The sequence below is a fragment of the Artemia franciscana genome, chromosome 12 (assembly GCF_032884065.1).
Source record: "Artemia franciscana chromosome 12, ASM3288406v1, whole genome shotgun sequence".
Taxonomy (NCBI): Eukaryota; Metazoa; Arthropoda; class Branchiopoda; order Anostraca; family Artemiidae; genus Artemia; species Artemia franciscana.
Window position 1 is genome coordinate 17,376,889 of NC_088874.1, and position 20,330 is coordinate 17,397,218.

Sequence of the window (20,330 nt, forward strand, 5' to 3'; positions counted from 1 at the left end):
CTATTTTTTTTTAAAAGTTTTTACTATTTTACCTTGACATACAAAGAGGGAGGGGTTGGCTCAAATCCTTCTACTGAATTCGTGTTTATCCTAGCATGTATTGGCTTTTTTGATTTAGTAATTGTTGCATTATTCCAGTGACAAAGGATCTTCAGTCATGTCAGCAATGTTGTGTTCTACAAAAGAAAAGAAATCGAAAGATATCCGAATTTGTTGAAGGCAATAAGCGGACTGTCAGTGATTATAAGAAGCGAATCCGCATAAAACAAACAGAATTAGCAAAATTTAGGGAAGAATGGAAAAAGCTAGTTTTCAAGAATTTAAAAGAACTTCAGGATATTTTACCTACCAAGGAATTTGAACAAATAAGGTCAGTAAATTTAATTTTAAAAGACGATAGTGGTTCGGAAAAGTCCTTCGCATACAAATGAAAGTGTTGAATTAATTTAAAAAATAACTCAATTTGGAGAATTTAATAAAAAAAAAAAACAATCCCCAGAATACAGCAAAGCTCAAAAGATCCTAACTATCTCGAAGACAAGGAGATATAAAACCAAATATAAGAGATTAAGTGGAACAAACGTTACAAAAAATGGGGCTGAATTAAAAAAATTGACAAGGAAAATGAAGACCGCAAAAAGAAACTAGAGAGACCAATAGAAGATAAATAACATACTGGTAAATTACACTTAAAAAAACTGGATATGCTAAAGAGAAGAATGCCATTAATTGGATCTGTTTGAATGGTGCATTATCATGGAAAGTTATAAGATATTTAATATTTTGGAAAAGTAGCAGATTGCCTCAGCCTGAGTGGCGACTTACATAAAGTGAGCTTCTGCTTGTCCCACTTTCTTGTTCTTTAAACTTTTTAGGAGCTGTGGGAGTATTTTATAGTTTAACTGAAGGTTTTGTTGAGTTATCCTCTATTTTACAGCGAACGACTATTATAAGTTGTACAGACAAAATGTTCATATATTGTTCATGTAAAATGTTCATATATTGGTTTATTTGTCACTTAAAAAACTTTTTTATGAATTTTATGAAAAAAACTTTTAATGAAACTTTTAGTTGTTCTACTAAAGTAATGTTGATTCATAGATGTAGTTTTGTTTCGGAACGTAATAACATTGGGGTGATGAAAAGAATAAACAACAAAAGCTAATTGCTGTAACTAAGTAAGGCTGCTTTGACAACACGGATTCATAATGAATAAAAACTTTTTAAAATAATCTCCGAATATTAAGTGTTTTATTTCTGTAATATATAATACAATGACCTTGAAGGTGATCCAGAGACCTTGAAAAAAGGACTAATGAAACAGCTTTGTGTTTATACCTTCCTTTTCATATATTGATCCTGTTACCTTGACTTATAAATAATTAACTTTTAATGTAAATTTAGTACTTGATATCCAACGAAGCGGAATATCAATTTTGTCATAGAGAGCAACATGAGGAAAATTTTCAATAACTGGAATTGTTCTGTTCTACTATAGTAATGCTGATTCATAGGCTTAATTTTGTTTCGGAGTATAATAACATTCGGGTGACAAAACATAACAAATAATACAACAACAAAAGCTAATTGATGCAATTAACTAAGGTTGCTTTGATACTATTGGCTCATAATGAATAAAAATCTTTTGAAATATGTCTCCGAATATTAAATGTTTGAAAGATGAGCCTTGAAAAGCTCTAAGAAACGGCTATCTTTATGAGTCTTTGAAATTTTTACTAGCCATACACGATTAAAAGCGGAAGTAAGATTTGAACTGTATTCAGTTTGAACAGGGTGAACCTATATCTCAAAAGTTGCTTATCTCTGCATCAGCCTATTTGGTCCATTTTAGGGCGAACTATTTGTATTTAATGTTAACATTAAATTACAGCTTAGTGCAAAATGTAATTTTTGGAGCCATTAGGTTTCAAATGCAATAAGGCTACAACGGTATCTCTACAGCTCCAAAATTTCGTTTTATTCGGTTTTGGTCAATTAGTTTTTAGGTCGATAAAATTTTGGTTTTCTAAGACTGTAGCCACAGGTTTTTATGATTATTTTCAGAAAACAATATATCACAAGGTGGTTATATTTATTTGCTTAATTTTACTACTATTTAATTCTTTACAGGTTTAGTTTAGTTTTGCAAGGATACAGCGCCTTAGCGTTGTTGGTCCTTATATTTTCGAATAAATTTATGCGCTTCACTCGTTGCTAGATTGGCATTGGACACATGGACTGGGACGGATCTATTAGATTATGGTTATTTTACTACTCTAAAGGAACTATTCATTTACTGTATATATTTTATTTGTTATACTAACGTTAGTATGTTTTTTGTGTAAATCCTAAAATGTATAATTAGGTTGATAAAAGAAAAACTCTAAGATTCAAAGTAACAACATTTTATTGGTGACAGAGTACACTTACTACTTATATTACACACAATCAATATTATCCTATACATTAAAACTTAACTTTACATGCTTTTCTCAAAGGAAATATCATTATAATGTCTTCATATGAAACCTTTGATGCCACATCATTTTCTTTGTGGATTATACTAAAGTTTGTCTACCGCTGCTAGGCCGTCCTGTTTCTAAGATTATTTTTTGTATACTTCAATTTGCCGAAGCTCCTTCCATTAGAAGGAACTTCTAATGAGACGGCACCCCTATGAACGTACGCCGAAGCAGGCTGCCTTCTATGCCCTTTCCCTTAGATCCGTCAATGCCTATGGAAAGTTCATTTTGTCTGTTTGCTAGGCTAATAATAAGAAAACTAAAATAATTGTAATTTAATTTTCTCATTATTGTTAATGCACTGGAAAATTTTTTAGCTCAGGAAGTTCTAAGTTATCTGTGTAATTGAAGTAGTATGCTGTAAAAAAACAACTATTAATTGTGTTTTAATTTAAAGATGTGAAAACGGAGTGATAGAAAGTCTGGTTATCAGCTCTGGAGCTTAAACCATTTCGTTCAAGACCCAGGTCTTCGATCGGAGCAACGAACTTGAAAGAATTAAAATATACGAAACTATTTGAACTTAATGCTATTGACTGGAAATATATGCGGTATTTTTGTCTGTAATAACTGTTTTATTAATTTCAAGATAAAGTAAGTTTCGGCCAGTTTCTTGCCAAAATCAATAAAAAAAAGGATACTACAAAAAGAAAAAGAAGTAATATACAGATAATTAAGGAACGAGACTAATTTGCCGAATTCAAATTCTTTGCTTTAAAAGATAATATATGAATTGCGTTCCAATAAAATAAATAACTGTATATACTCTCCCTTTCTCCTCAAATTTTTCGTTAATCAAATAGGGTGTATTTGATAGCAAAATTGTTTACCGAGGTAAAGCTGTCTTATTTAAAAAAAACGACTTTTTTTAATGCTTCTGTATTTGTAAAGGAGGTGAACAAATTTGTCCTCTCGGAGTGACTAATGGGTGAATATGTTTTTATGTATAGAAATGTATAATAAGTAAGAAGGACGATTGAATATTATCATCATTAATACTCATTGGACCTCTAAAATCAGGGCAAATTTTCTGCAAAAACAATTTTTAAGTCATTGCAGTCTAAAGTTCCGAAAATAATGGGAAACAATGCGTTACAGGCAAAGATAATTAAAAAGAGTTGCTGGAAAATGAAACAAAAGAAATTGGAGACTGATATAACAGAGCGAATAATAAAACATCGCTCATTTAACACAAAACCCGTTATCAGCGATGGAGATGCTTGCAATATCAAAGTTAATTTTGAAGAAATTTATTAGAGTTGAAAGATGAATCTGACATAGCCTATGTTGCAAAACCTCAAGAACTAGTGTTTGAAAATCACGTATCTAATACTCTGTTCAAATATAAGAAATAATTCGTATGCATACCTGTATAACAGGGGGATTTCATTCTTTTGAGACTGGTCCGAAGCCCCCCTTCTTTGGATAAAATTGACAATTAGTGGCATAAGAATCGCTTTTTAGTTTCTCCTCTTCTAGGAAAAAGCTCCTACCCCTCTAGGGTCAGATCTGTCTGCGTCTCTGCATCTATTTTTGTTATTCTATTTTGTATATTTCAGCATGGAAGAAGAAGATAATTCTCCAATCACTGCAGCCCTAGTTGAGGCTTCTAACACGTCATATCATTACGGGAAGTGGATTGAAACACCAGTTATTTCCCAGCAGCGAAAAGTCGTTCAAATTGTACAAAGTCGTATTCCCCTATCAGTTACAGACTCGCTTTTTCAGATACTAGGTAACCTTGCTTTTAATATCCTTCTGACATTTTCATTAATTATATGCTATTTCACAAAACGAAAGGGGGAGGGGGATTTTGCTGTATTGGTCTAATTGGACGAGTCGAACTTAGATTTAGCCTAGTCGAACCATCGCTGAATGATTGTATACGTTCTTCCTGGCGAAACTTGCTAACCAAATTAGGATTTTACTTGTCCAATGCAAAGAAGGTGACCCAAGCTGGATGAGAGGGATAAAGTATATTTTAAGGTCTCAAACGGTACTAATATTATTAATAGCTGAGTAAAACTACCTTATGGAGCTATCCTGGGACAGAATGTTCCAAAAAATTCGATTTTTTATTTAAATTTTAATTAATAAAAAATTTAATGACGTTTCAGGGTCCATTAAATAAACCTTGCAATGATACTGTCTAAGAGAAGTCATTTAAAAAAAAATTGATAAAACTTTGATAAAACATGATAAAACAAAATTTGATAAGACATGATAAAAAATTCCTAGCATTTTTTTTTAATGAACGTATCAACGAGTTTACAAAGCTCATGGATTGCAACCCAACAAATTGTTTTATCCAGCTCCAAATGAAATAGTGCTGATTAAATAGTGTCATCTGGGTCTTTATAATGTATATCCAGTTGTTGAATCAGCATCAAAACAAGGTTATCGTTTCGCAACATGCTTCACAGTGCTAGGTATATTAAGTGTCCAATATACTACTGGTGCCACAACTCAGTTTAGTTAATAGTTTTGTATGAAGTTTGTTCCAGCATTTAGGACGCTTTTTGTAACGTGAGATCCCTCCCAGGGGGAGGGGTTCAACCCCTAATCCTCCCTGCCCCATAGATACTCTTCCACTGTTTCCCTTAACATAATATAAGCTATTCACATTCTGTCAGAATTCAGAAGTCAGAATTCTGACTTTTTGAGAGTTTTGCAGTGAATGACTTCACGGGTTTTAAGCATCGTAAGAGGCATTGTTTTTTTGTTTAACTTGTAGGAATAGCATCAGAGTTCTTGCTTAGTAAACTGACCTATTTTACAGAACCATGGTCAGCGCCATCTATGAAATTACATTTGTGCCTAATTATATGATAAGAATGTTTATTTCTTTATCCATTGCGTAAAAATCTGCATTAAGCCTGAAGCTTATCAAATAAAGGATTTGTTTTAACATAAACCAAAACTCTTAAAAGATAGAATAGTGGAGGAAAAAACATATAATAAGAGCCATTTTGTAGATTGAAAAATATCTAGAATCATCAAATAACAAATTGCTTCATCCAAGGCTTAAGGGTATAAACGGCAGAAAATAGAAAATCAAGTTATATGTGTTGCGTCAGTTAGAATGTTTAATAAATGAGGGGCTAAGTTCATTTATGAGCAGGGTTCCCATCACAGTTAGTCCCTATAGTGCTACAGTTTCCCAAATTTTCCTGCTACACAGCAAATTTGCTACTGCACAGCGATTCTTGGGACTACAGTCAAAAAAGTCACTGTAATTGTGCTAAAATAACACTTTGGTGCTCGAAGAGAGTACCATATTTTATATTCTGACAAATTTTTAATTTTCAATTACTTCATTTATATCAATCCCATTGATGTATAGAAATGGTGTACATTTTTTGACCTGATTCTGAGGCTCATAATGACGTCGAGAAAAAGAGCAACAATTTTTTTTTTCACTATCCTTTTTAGTCTCAATTTTCGAATTTTATTTTTCTATATCAGAAACGTGGAGTAAAATGAAGGTTTCTCGCTTACAGAGAAACCTTGATGTTTGAACTTTGAAATGACAGGTTAATGTTAGGTCACCTGTATGTTTCCTTAGTCTGCTTAAATAAAGTAAACAAGGCGTCAGAGTTCGACTGAAATAGAAGATGTATATTTTCCCGCTGTCTCTTATCGTTTCATGATGTCTATGAAACAACTAGATATCTTTTTATGGATGTGTCCCAATTGAGAAAAAAACAAGACGATTTTAATTCCAAACTTCAATTGCTAAAACTCTAAATATTACAATTGAATTTTCATTAAAAGCACGGAGGGGGGCAACGGTGTAAAACTTCATCCTTTAGATTCTATTTTCCTTAAATTATAAAAATATATTTATCGCAGTTTATCAAAGTTTAGGGGGGAGGACGTGTTGAAAGTATTCGTCAAGTCTAGTACAAATTATGTCAATGGGTTTTGAACTATCCAAAATAAGCGTTTCATCACATAACTGAGCTTTCATACCAAGCTAATATGTTGTTAGAATTTTTGTTTTAAGATGAGTTGTGTAGTAAATTCTTACCATTCACTCAATTCTGTTAGAATTTCTGATCGGTGGTAATACTATCATTTAAAATTTTAAATCTATTTCAGATTCAGAAGTTACAGTTGCCTCTTTGAGCAGCTCTATGGATCCTTTCGAATTAACGAATTGTATACTACCGGGTCTGGCATATTCAGCTCAACTGACCAACTTATATAGCTACTTTCTAAACATTAAACTGCCAAAAAGGGTTTCGTACAGGTAAAACAATTTTCTCTTTAGATCTACTTTTTTTTGTCGTTTTGCTTTCTTTCTTTGGAGTGAAGGTGCGCAACCGGTTATTCAGTTCTTTAAATTACATTATTATTATTCAGTAGAAGATTTCAGAAAAGGGGCTATGAAATTTGGTAATGAGATATTCAAAGAAGTAGATGCTACTTCAAGAAGTAGATGGCGTTGTTATATGCTTTTTGGCTATTTTCCAGGGTACTGTTAATGCTTTTCATTAGAGAATTTCATCAAAGGGGTGGGCTATGTAGCTTGATAATGTGATATTTAAAGCAGTAGGTGAGATTCATTCCGGGTCATTGCCATACCCTTGCATGATGATCGCAAGAAAAAGCTAGATATTACAATGACATAACGGTTGTTACTTGCACCTCTGGCACATTAGACTTTGGACAAGATCCAATTTTTTGGTTATATATATATATATATATATATATATATATATATATATATATATATATATATATATATATATATATATATATATACGTTTTTAACTACTGAGTCAAATTGCTTCAAAAAATAAGATTTAGTAAAATGAAGTTTGAACAACCTGTATTTTCATTTAAATATAAGATTCTACCAGTTGCTTAAAATTAACTTATTTGTGAAATATTTTTTCATTCCTTTCTCGATAATTTGATGTTAAACTACCTAAGAGGTGTGTATAGGAGAACTACAAAAAGCTTCTTTAGTTTCACTCGAATAAAGAATGCCCCGGGGAGTAGTTTTGCATTGTTGCTTACAATTTGCCATAGACTAATTTTGTGCGAAGATAGGATTGGTCGAAGTCCTCTAAAACAATCCTAGACTATGCTAGATAACTGATAATTCTCGATCGTTACTCTGGAGCTTTAAAGTTTATTTGACAGTTAAGGGCTATATATCTCTTGAGTTATGATAGCTGTGCAATTTGAGTTGGCTTTGGGCAACTGTCCTTCTTGAGAGAGTTAACCATAGTGACTGGCATATTTTCGTACAATATTTTAAGCAACCACAGATATTTGTCCTGAAGCATGCTAACGAAAAAAATTGAGTCTTGGGCAAATTACAAAGGGAAATGCTTATATACTGCACTGGAATAATGATTTTTTTTTGTGAAGTTAAGAAAATAGCTTAAGTTTTCTTTCATATTTGTTGAAATTATAAGGATGTAAGAGATTTAGGTAAAAATAAAATAAAAAAGGGACGAAAAAATTGCTTCAAACTGTTCATTTATCCAACATTACTGTCGACAAAATAACTACAAATCGAACGAGGCTCACTAATACTAAAGAAAGTTTCAAATGGGAATAGCAAACATGAGAAAGTTTTCTTTTATTGTTATTATTTTTGTTATTGTAGCTGTTATTAATAGAAGAATTGAGATGGAATGGTCAAAGGAACTTCAAAGACAGCTTATTCAATTGTAAAATAAAAGTTAAAAACCCCTATAGAAACCTATCTAGGGAATTTTACACCTCTTCATTACCTTGATCACTCCCAGGCACCACTTATTGCCCCCATTGTTTGTTAGCTAATATATTGAGAACTATCAAAATAACTTTCCGAGGGTTACATGAAACATAAAGTCTCAGGTGCAAATGCCTCTGAGCTAAGATTTCTAAATTGTGTAAACGATCCATACATGACAGAAGCTTCATACATGGTTTTCTAGAACAATAAGAGCTTAAAGGTTTTCTAGAATACTTAAATACTTACGATAGAAACCTGCAATTCACTCTAGAGACCAAATTCTATTATAGACATACTGTTTAGCAACGGGTGCCCATTTTCTCTCATAAATACTGTTATTGCTCAAAATTAAAGATATATTCCTCTAAAGCCTTAAATCTCATGCCAGTAAACGATTCGAATAAGCCCACAAGCACGACTTACCTACCTTATATTCCGTTATATTACACAATTTAGAACCCTTAGCTCAGAGACATTTGCACCTGAGACTTTGTGGTGTAGGGAGTATGTATGTAGCTGAGACTTTATGGTGTATGGAGACTTCATGGTATGGTACAAATCTGTCCTGCCCAAACTATCAAATATAATCGTTTTATACCTCTTTTGACGCGCAATTACGTAATGATTACTCAGATAATGGTCCTAAAAGATTGTATAATTATCTTGGAACATTATTAAGATTGAAGTAGGAATATCTAAATTAAAAAAACATCAATCACGTATTTGACAAATTGAAGTTGATTTATTGAACGATTTTATAGAAATGCTCTAGAGATCGCACCTTTTCCGCAAACTAAAAGTTCAGAGGCCCCTTTTAAGTGTCGAAACCGACCAAGTTAGCGTGACACTCTATCAACATCCTATGTTCTCCTGGGCATCATCGACGCGTAACATTGAATTGAATAGAAATTTAAAGTTTTTTTTTTTTTAATTACTGTTGCGATGGTTTTTATAGCGTCGCTTGTTTTTATTTCACGAACTTTTTATCTTGAAGTGTTTTTTTAAGCTACTGTATCCTTTTTTTCTTATCATAATTATTAAGGAAACGTTCGGTTAGATGTTGAATTCATGTTTAGATTTTCATGTTGTTCGGTCTGTTGATCTTGCCCAAATTTTGACTTTAGTTTGACCTTAATTTTACTACTTTAGTTGTTTTGGTTATTTTTAAATATATCATGAGATATTTTCCACATGAAATAATTTGTTCAGACGTTGTCTTCATTTTCAGGAATTTTGTTAGTGAAGATCATCCGCAAAAACTGAAAAGATATCTTTGTCGCCTTACGTTCAATTTATTATACCTTGCTCAGCATCGTCAATTGCCAATGACCCTGATTGATATACCATACAATCCAGTCAAAATATTACATTTACTAATGGAAGACCACATCAACAATAGAGAAAAGTGAGTATTTCTCATGTATCGATATTAAGTATCAATGTAGTATCGATATATGTAGTACGATATATGCATTGATATAGTATCGATACTGTATCGATATTGTATATTACCTTTTCTATGAAAGAGCTTGTGGTCAGAAGTGACTTTGAGGAGTAATCCGATGGATGGAAAAATAACATTGCTACAACGATGTAATCCTGCTATTAATTAAGAGTACATGTGAGTCGTATCTACACACAAATCCCATATCGTGGACGGTTCAAAGGTTCAGGATTAGGTTCATTTATTTTTCAATTTTATACACATAACATTCTAGATATATAAATATCTATCAGAGACAAGCTGGTTTTGCTCAGAGAAAAAAAAACTAAAGAAATAAATTGATAATCAAAGATATGACCAAGAAAAAATAATAATAGACGTAATATTAATTTCACACCATGCCACAGAATACACCCAAAAAAAGTCCTTTTATTATCTTTTTACTAAATGAAGCTATATGAATCTAACCTTTGCTGATAGATCTGTAAGAAAAATATGAGCACGGAAAGGTTTTTACCTCCTAAAAGTTTCTATCTTTTTATCCTCCTGAATATTGGCTTCATATGCACTTCAAAAGTTTTATTGTTAGACAGAGGTATCTTTCAGCAATGGATCTATACTCTAAATTAAAACAAAAAAAGATGGATTTGTAAGCTTTAATATCCCCCTCAAACAAGCTCTGAAAAATAGGTCATTAAACTTCTGAGAACTCTAGAAATTCAAATTCTTAATTTCTTTTCAAATCCTGTGAACCGCCTTGACGGTCATTATAACCGCTTTGAAGGTAAATGCTAAATCATAAAATAGTCGAACTTCTAAAAATTATTAACGAACACTGAAAACAAAAATTCTTAGAAAGTCTAGTCGTTTTAGAATTCAGGCTCAAAACCTCTCCCCTTGCTTCAGTTCATGCCTGATCCTTCCCCAATTGTCTGTCGTTGATAACTAGAAATCGTGATTTTCTTTCTGTTTATGTTAATTTTAGAAATCGTGGCAATTTTCCCCAAACCTCTCTAAATTCTTTCGACTTTTTCCAATGGTTCCCAGTAAATGTCGTATAATTCACCTGTTTTTTGGTTAAGTGAGCACCTTGACCCCTTTCCCCCTCTAAGTGAATGGTATTTTTGAATATAGACAGTATATTACATGATGCTTAGCATTTGCCAAGTCTTAAAGAACTCAGCAAAGTAAATTAGTAATAATTTACTCATTTTAAGTGCGTCAAACGTCATCTGTGACATGGCCATCGACTACACAATTGAGGACGATGATTCTTTTGATGAAGAAAATGAGGAAGCTCAAGGACATAATGATTGGGAACCGGTAAGAATTGCATTAAGTATTTGGGTATTAGAAAATTATGTCCTCATTTTTAGTTAATGTAAATGGAGAACGTAACGAAACTCATTATTCTCCTAGACAAGTTTACTGTCTAGATCATTTTTTATTTGGAAATATATTTTTTTCTTTCCTATTATTGATCTAAAAATTTTGAACAGGCTTCTCTTCCCTCTTTCTACCTTCTTTAAGATTGATTCTGTTTGCCCAAAGCTGGATATATCACTTTTTGATACCTGACTGACGATTTCCATTTCTTTGGGCCCTTTTAAAACAAGCTTATTTATTCTTTATTAGCTGTTGGGGTGGCGCTTCGCGCCACCTCAACACCTAGTTGGTGGGGGGGGGGGGGCTTCGCCCCCCCCCAAGCCCCCGCGCGTGTAAGTCGTTACGCGCCATATTAGTTACGCGCCATATATATATATATATATATATATATATATATATATATATATATATATATATATATATATATATATATATATATATATATATACCTCATGATTATACAACAGTACAACAATCCGTATTCACATCTATACCTCATGATTCTAATGATTGCCCTTGAGCTTTGTTGATGGTGATTGCTAATCGACCATTCCCTGTGTCGCCGTCGTCATTTGTATATCCCCCTGTGCCCCCCGGCGTACCGGTTGTAGTTGTGTCCCTGTGTCCCGGTCGTCATTTATATTCCCTGTGTCCCGGTTGTCATTTGTGTCCCGGTGTCCCAGTCTGTGATTTCTCTTTGAGCGTCCCGGGCGTCATTTATATTCCTTGTGTCCCGGTGTCCCGGTCGCCATTTGTGTCTCGGTGTCCCGGTCTGTATATACAATCCTTTTGAATTGGTCTTTTTTTTTAGTTTTTTACCTTTTTTTAGTTTTTTTAGTTATACCTCATGATTCTAATGATTGCCCTTGAGCTTTGTTGATGGTGATTGCTAATCGAACATTCCCTGTGTCCCCGTTGTCATTTATATATCCCCCTTGTGCCCCCCGGCGTCCCCGTTGTAGTTGTGTCCCTGTGTCCCGGTCGTCATTTATATTCCCTGTGTCCCGGTCGTCATTTGTATCCCGGTGTCTGTATATACATTCGTTTTTGAAATGGTATGTGATGAAATAAATTTTTGTATTTTTCCCCCTTTTTTTTCTTTTTAGTTTTTTTTTGGTTTTTACTTTTTTTTAGTTTTTTTAGTTTTTTTTTTCTTTTTTCTTTTTAGTTTTTTTTTATTTTTATTTTTTTTAGTTTTGTTTTTCTCCTTTATTTTTCATTTTTTTTCCTTTTTTTCTTTTTTTTTTCTTTTTTAGTTTTTTTAGTTTTTTAGCTTTTTTAGTTTTTTTATTAGTTTTTTTTTCTTTTTAGTTTTTTTGTAGTTTTTACCTTTTTTTTAGTTTTTTTTACTTATGTCCTGGTCGTCATTTATACACCCTGTGTCCCGGTCGTCATTTGTGTCCCGGTGCTTTGTTGATGGTGATTGCTAATCGAACATTCCATGTGTCCCGGTCGCTTTCTCTTTGAGTGTCCCAATCGTCATTTATATTCCCTGTGAGCGGTGTCCCGGTCGTCATTTGTGTCCCGATGTCCCGGTCTGTAATTTCGTCAGTCGAAAACATGCCGTCAGTCGACACACAAACATGACGTCACTCGACAGACACACACACACACACAGACAACTTATTTTTATATATATAAAAGATTGTAATTATACTGATGATTCTCATTGCAGTTATGTTTATTGTTCAAAGCTTGAAATGTAATAATAAATAAGTTTCTAGGTGTTGTCTTTCGCTACACAGCCTAAGTCTGACAGATTTAAAGATATATGATGTTTTATGGTCTATCACCCATGTATCAAAAGATGAAAAGTTTACCAGACTTCTGACCTTAGGATGTGAAAATGATAAAAACTGTTATGACTTTCCGTGTCTGATTTCAGGTGTCTTACGCGAAAAAAAAATCTCAGTCCTGTATAGGCTTGGGTGAAAGGCTACGGAATGTGACATCTGATTGGACTGAGCTTAATTAGCTTCGAACGGAAAATGCACTAATTGAATTTGAGCATAATGAAGAGCCCACTAACTGATCATCGAACACAATACGGAAGGTCGCATCCCACTTTCTTTCTAAAGTGATATTGTACTATGAGTGGTTTTAATCGAGGGAGTGGGGGGAATTTTCTCCCTAGATCTAATTTTGGAAAATACCTTTTTCATTTCCATTGAAAAGTGTCTTTTTAATATTTTCAGTGATAAATTAAAAATATTGTCCCTAACCCCTATAATTAATCCACTCCGTCCTACTAAATCCACTCCGTCCTACATTTTTATTAATTGACACCACTATGTTGTCCAAATCGTTTTTTTAGGGGATCTTTAATCAGTATCTCTGGGCGAAATTATACTTGACATAATATATGTACTGTATTCTACGTAAAATGAAGCAACAATGTTCAGTTACTCAAATCTTCTATGGAGCTTTGTTTTTCTAGTGATCAGCAGCCTGTTTCTCGGAGACGGTAAGAGATCAATCCTGATTTAGGGATCAAGGGACAGAGAAGACAATTTCCACAAGAAGTTACAAAGTTTCGATTATTTTTCCAGAATTTTCGTTTCTAGTCTACTATATTATCTAAATGAAGCTAAAGAAAACTGTCCAGTGTAGGGAAGTAAAGTTCCTAAGGAGTAAATAATTTGACCTGTGCAGAACACTTGAGTAGTGAAAGTAGCTACGTTCAGATGCATGTTTAGAGAAGGGTGTTCTGCCACTGTAGTTCTAGAATTAAGCTAAGGCTGTGTCGCCAAAACCAAATGACGTCTGTAGTTACTTTTCCTCTGTAGCTATTTTTATTTTTAAGTGAGATGGCAAGTGAAAGTGCTCTGTTGGTAGGTTCCTCTAGTAAATCGAACTCCTTCCTAGTATTCTGAGTCCTTGATGACTGCTCAAGCTTGTTCACATGATCTGCTTGTCCTGTGCCTGTATTGCTCCCGGTCATGAAGTTTTGACTATTTTCCTGACTTTTGGAGCTTGTGTAGGGTTCTCCATTTGACCTAAGAGAAGATTTCAATCAGCTTTTTTCAATCAGTTCTTTAATATCATCTCGTATCCGCGTCTTCATTTTACGCTTCATAAGCCCAAGTTTATCTTCTGCTGTATCCCGAGTAGCCTTCATTATTTGGGCCCACTTATGTCAAAGAATTGATCCACCGATTAAAAGTTATTCGTTAGCTTTAGTCCGCCTGTGGTTTTATATCCATCAGGCATTTCCCTTTTGGCTGCAAAAATGAACTAAGTTCAGGCTTTAGATAAAATCTTCCATGATTTCGTCCACGATGTGAACTGACTCGGTCTAAAAACGACCGAAGTATACACTCAGTGTAGCAGTGAGCTAATTCCAAGCTGAATCCGTCCCCACTGTCAATTGGTCTGCAGAAATTTAGGTAGGTGGCAGCTTGTTGAAACCGGAAACATACTGTGATTTTCAATTTCCATGATTACAGGCACAAATGGAACCGTGGCCTTTCCTACAGCCCCCTTGTCTCACTGCCTGCTTTTCAGTGGTAGACTCTATTGCTGTGTAAGTAAAGAGCCATATGCCTTTAATGTACTATTTTTTTTCAGTATTTACAGCCCTTGGGACAAGGGCTGTAAATACTGTAAATTACCAACGAAAGAATTTCAGGGATCGTTCTCTTTTTGAAAAGGATCAAAACTGTGTTCTGAGGAAGAAGTACATCTGGCTCAGGAATGGACCAAAAAGCTTTTTGTCCGTGGTTAGTTCGAAACTTGCAGGTGAGAGATCTCAGAGGAACCAAGTATAGAAGAAATTTTCTTCAAGAGCAGTGTCCTCACCTTCCAAAAAACCGGGCCCTAAATGAGCCTTAAACTTGTATCCTTAGCATTTGGCTAAGGGAATCCCAATACAGAAGGAGAGATAGAGAAAAAAAAATTGATCACCCCTAAAACAGGCCCAGAAAACGGCCAGAGAAAGTCCAAAAAGCTTTTTTCCCCGGGTACTTCGTATAGAAGGGGTGGTCACAGAAACTTTACATGGGGCTTAATTGATTGTAAATGTAAATTTCACTACCCTTTCCACTACCCTACGGCCCCTGCCGTGCCCGTTTCTTCTACTTGACTTTTGGGGCTTTCATTATGTTTGGTTGAAAATGTGAGATAACCATTTTGTTCAGAAACATCGAAAGATCTAAAAGTCTAGTAAGTAACCTTCAAAGGCCGACGTCACATCTGAAAGTCCTATGGGGAATATACGTAAATTAATTAATTATTTACTATTTCCTGAGATATTTTAGTAAAAAAACGTGCCCATGTTCAGTCTTAGTTGTCTGATCAGCTAGGAGCTCTTAGTGATCATCCATTAGGCCAAGATATCCTGAGTTTCCCAAAGGATATACTGTAGAAAGGACACGCCTGCCTGAATAAATATGAAGATGTTATCTGCACTCGAGCTTTTAAATTATCTGCATTATCTCAGGAATGACTTGGCGGATCGGGTTCAAAATTTCAGGGAGTTTGCCTATTAACATCAAGTACTTGTGAGCATCAAGCCATGGCTAATTGTAGAAAAACCAAGACAGATAACCTGGGGTAGAAGGTAGAACCAAGTCAAAAAGTGCATTAGGCTTATCAAATTAATGTATCTGTAGTATCTCGGAAACGGTGGGTGGAATCAAGTTGAAGCTTTCTGGTGGAGGGATCGGGACGAAACTTGGTGGTAAAAATAATCAGAAGTCTTAGATACGTGATTAACATAACCGGAACAGATCCCCTCTCTTTGGGGGAGTTGGGGGTAGGGTTAATTTTGAAAAACTCGAAAAATGAGGTATTTTTAACTTACGAAGGAGTGATCAGATCCTAATGAAATTTCATATTTAGAAGGACATAGTAACTCAGATATCTTATTTTAAATCCTGAATGGATTCAGTGTCATTGGGGGGAGGGGAGAACCGGAAATCTTGGAAAACACTTAAAGCGGAGAGATCAGGATGAAACGTGGTGTCCAAGATATGTGATTGACATAACCGGACCGGATCCGCTCTCTTTGGTGGAGCTGGGGGGGGGGGGTAGGGGGGGGAGTAATTCGGAAAAATTGGAAAAAATTAGGTATTTATAACTTACGAACGGGTGATCGGATCTTAATGAAATTGGATATTTGGAAGGATCTTGTGTTTTAAAGCTCTCATTTAAAATCTCGACCAGATCTGGTGACATTGGGGGGAGTTGGAGGGGGAAACCAGAATTCTTGGAAAACGTGAAAATTGGGGTATTTCTATCTTACGAATAGGTGATTGGATCTTAATGAAACTTAATATATAGAATGATTTTATGTTGGAGTTGGAGGGGGAAAATGGAATTCTTGGAAAGCGTGAAAATCGAGGTATCTTACTAATGAGTGATCGGACCTTAATGAAACTTGATATATAGAAGAATCTTATGTCTAAGATGCTCCGCTTTCAATTTGAATCAGATCCGGGGACATGGAAGGTTGGAGGGGGGAACAGAAATCTTGGAAAGCGCTTAGAGTGGAGAGATATGGGTGAAACTTGATGGTAAGAATAAGCACAACTTATAGATACGTGATTGACATAATTGGAAGGGATCCGTTCTCTGTGGGGGAGGGGTGCGCTGGGGGTTGTTAATTTGGAAAAAATTCGAAGAATTAAGGTATTTTTAAGTTAAGAACGGGTGACCGGATATTAATGAAATTGGATATTTAGAAGGAATTCATGTCTCAGAGCTCTTATTTCAAGTCCCGACCAGATCTTTTGACGTTGGGGGGAGTTGGAAGGGGAAACTGGAAATCTTGGAAAACGCTTAGATTGGAGAGATCGGGATGAAACTTGATGGGTAGAATAAGCAAATGACGCAGATACACGATTGACGTAACTGGACTGGATCCACTCTCTTTGGGGGATTTAGGGGGTGGGGTTCAGTGCTTTGGCGAGTTCGGTGCTTCTGGACGTGCTAGGACGATGAAAATTGGTAAACGTGTCAAGGAGCTGCACAAATTGACTTGATAAAGTCGTTTTCCCCAATTCGACCATCTGGGGGGCTGAAGGGAGAGGAAAAATTAAAAAAATTTAGACATTTTTAACTTACGAGTGGGTGATCGGATCTAACTGAATTTGATATTTGGAAGGACCTCGTGACTCAGAGCTCTTATTTTAAATCGAGAACGGTATTAAGTCTCTGATTTTCCTTTTAAATCAATCTGTTGATTCTTATAATTTTGCTAGAGCTCATACCATATGAGCTCTTAGCTCTTGGCTCTTCCAACCTCGTCACAAGTGCCATATGAGCTCTTAGCTAATGTTGTTTTTTTTTTTTGGGGGGGGGGGGTCGTGTGGAACTTTTATTTTTACTTGGGGGGAGATGGCAGAGAAGGCAATAAATTTTGTCGCAAATCAGCCTAAAAGTTTCGACACTTCAAGTCCCTGTGGAACTGTATTCTATTCACGATTAATTAGCGATATAAATGAAAAGACACGATAATTACCAAGGTTAATAAAATAGAGTATCCATAATATCTCAAGGACAGCTTCGGAGATCTAGTTGAAGCTTTCTGGAGGTGTTTTTTGTGATTAGAGGGGGGATGAGTTAATTGAACCTAAATTTTTGGCTTAGTTAGAGAGAGAGAGTGCAGAGGTGTATCTAAAGAAAGTATTTGTATCTAGTCTATCAAAATAGTACTTCTCCAGTGTCTAGGGAAGAGCATGGGGGACGCAGCTGATACTTCAGGTAGTGTGCAGGAAGTTTCGAATTCATTTTGCAAAAGAACAAGCGGATAAAATATTAGGTTTTCAATTCAGTTGAGCTTTTTTTTAACTATGAACAGCATTGGTAATTATGATTCAGTCACGTCTAAGTAGCGAAGTAACTGGAATTATACTGTTAAACGAGAAAATGTAAGAGAACAAAGAAAACTGCGCTTAATAGGGGTCGGCATCGTTTCGATTTTTCGCTAAAATAGAAAAGTAAAAAACGGCAATTAAAAAACGGAACAGAAACAGAATAGGAGGAAAAAACGGAACTCTGTTTACTTTTTCCGTTTTTTTTTTTTTTTTTTTTTTTTTTTTTTTTTTTTTTTTTTTTTTTTTTTTTTTTTTTTTTTTTTTTTTTTTTATCGTAAGACAGAAACTAACTTTTTTTAATAAAAACGGCTGTTAAACAGATATTTTCCCGATTTTTCCAGACACTGCGAGATGTATGCACGCAATTTCACTTAATTCAGGGTAAGTGTTGAAGCATTTAGTCCAAAATTCTAGTCGATCAGGATTAATTTATTCCTGATCTTTTCACTCTCAAGAAGACTGGAACTGTGTCCTCATATGCCCTAATGATTTTTGCTGGTACGCGGGCAGTGCTTATATTGTTATTATTTTTACTTGAAGAGTTCATCTGCAGCCTAGTAGTGTCGAGAAACTGAAAAAAAAAACAATCTTTCTTCGTTCATAAATTATAGGATAAAAAGGCCAGCTCTTGTGTTGAGTAGCATATCAAGCCTAGTTTCATCTCTACTCTCTTTATAAGAGCAACTGTGTATGTATAATTTTTTTTTTCTTGAAAATGGCTCCATCATCTTTTTAGATTGAAACCCTGGGATTTTCAGGCCTGAAAAAACGACCTATGTAAGTCAAATGCTTGAGAAAATTCGTTTAAAGTCTTAATTTTGGCAAAAAAAAGAGAAAAAAAATGTGAGGGGCAGTATATTTATATGCATTTCAAGAGTATAAATTACATCATTTCACCCTTCTCAGGAGTGGTATTAGTATGTATGAGGCATGCAAAATTACCCAAGATGGCAAATGACCTTGAACAACTAAAGAAAAAGGCACAGCACAAATAACATTAAATTGGAAAGGAAATCGTTGCACAGCAAAAACTATTGTTATTGTTAGAAGCAAAATTACGCTCGAATTTAGTTTAGCGCGCCTGTGTCTGTAAAGGATGAACGAGAGGGAGGAATTAAGTTCATGTTAGAATTACTTATTCAATCAAAATTGCTGATTTTTCATCATAAAATGAAGAATCATTATTTTAGTGTCTGTAAAGATACACAGGAAGGAGAAAGTGAATTCACGCCTGAATTTCTTAGCCACCATGGAATGGAATAATTTATTTTGGCTTTTTATAATAAATTTATTTATCTTTGGGTCTGTGAGGATATACAGAAAAGAAGAATTGGATTTGTAGCAGGAAAAAAAAAAATCATGCGAGTCATGTAATAAACAAGAATTACACCATTTTTTCCCTAGGAATGAATATTGGTAATTATTTTTAATATCTATAGTGCATGCAACATTACAAAAGATGACAAATGGCTATGAACAGTTAAAAAGGCATGGAACAAGAAACCGCAAAAATCTCATTCATTTGCAAACGAAAATGTTGCACAACGAAGTCTGTTGTGCAACATTTTTGTTGCACAAAATTGCGATGGAATAAAGAAACGTGTAAATTTAATGTGTATAAGTCTGTGAAGGTTGAACAAGATGGAGGAATTAATTTTTAGTATCTATTTCACGAGCACAAACTACAAAAGATGACAAGTGATTCTGAACTGCTGAAGAAAATGGCATGGAAGAAGAAAGAGCAACATCTTGTTGAATTGCAAAAAAATGTGACTTAAAACTAAAGAATAACATGATAATTATGGTAATACGTAATTTAGATGTTTCAAATATTTTAATGGAATAAGGATCGTGCTATTTTGGTGTCTGTTATGGATAAGTAGGAAGAAGGAATTGAATTCACGTCATAGCCTCAATTGACTGATTTGCCACCCTTTGATTTGACAACAATAATGATGATTTATTTCTTACCCACAAAAACGCTATAAAAAGTGTTAAAATGTGGAGTAAAAACAATTAAATAACCACAAAAAATGCAAAACATACAAAAAACAAAAATAATGACTATAGATTTTTTTTTACATTATATAAACACCAAAAATTAAATAAACCCACACACACACAAAATAACGAACTATAAAGGAAAAAGTCAACATTAAATACACACAGGAAATGAAATAAAAAAAGAAGAAAAAAGATGATTATGTGGAAAAAGCCCACCAAGAGCAGTACCTGAGAGCTTCCTCTGAAGTTTTTCCAACTTCAATGTTTTATCGGGTACACCATATTTGCCAATTAGAATCCGGTTATGTGTCCAAGGAGAAATGAAAAGGAAAAACTTACAGTACCTGAAATAACAACTCCGGACTCTTTTTAAATTAATTTTTCTTAGGATGGGGTAAATTTGAAACCAAAGAATACAGAAATGA

The 20,330-nt window shown here is 34.4% G+C and overlaps 1 protein-coding gene across 1 annotated transcript in view; it reads left to right on the forward strand.

Moving 5' to 3' along the window:
• The window catches only part of LOC136033773 (uncharacterized), a 50,619-nt gene that overhangs the window by 24,021 nt on the left and 6,268 nt on the right, over positions 1–20,330 (forward strand). The window contains exons 4-8 of the mRNA XM_065714673.1: positions 139–370; positions 4,082–4,257; positions 6,624–6,774; positions 9,485–9,661; positions 10,918–11,023. Of these exons, the coding sequence (XP_065570745.1) occupies positions 139–370; positions 4,082–4,257; positions 6,624–6,774; positions 9,485–9,661; positions 10,918–11,023 (842 nt within the window). The remainder of the gene's footprint in view (positions 1–138; positions 371–4,081; positions 4,258–6,623; positions 6,775–9,484; positions 9,662–10,917; positions 11,024–20,330) is intronic.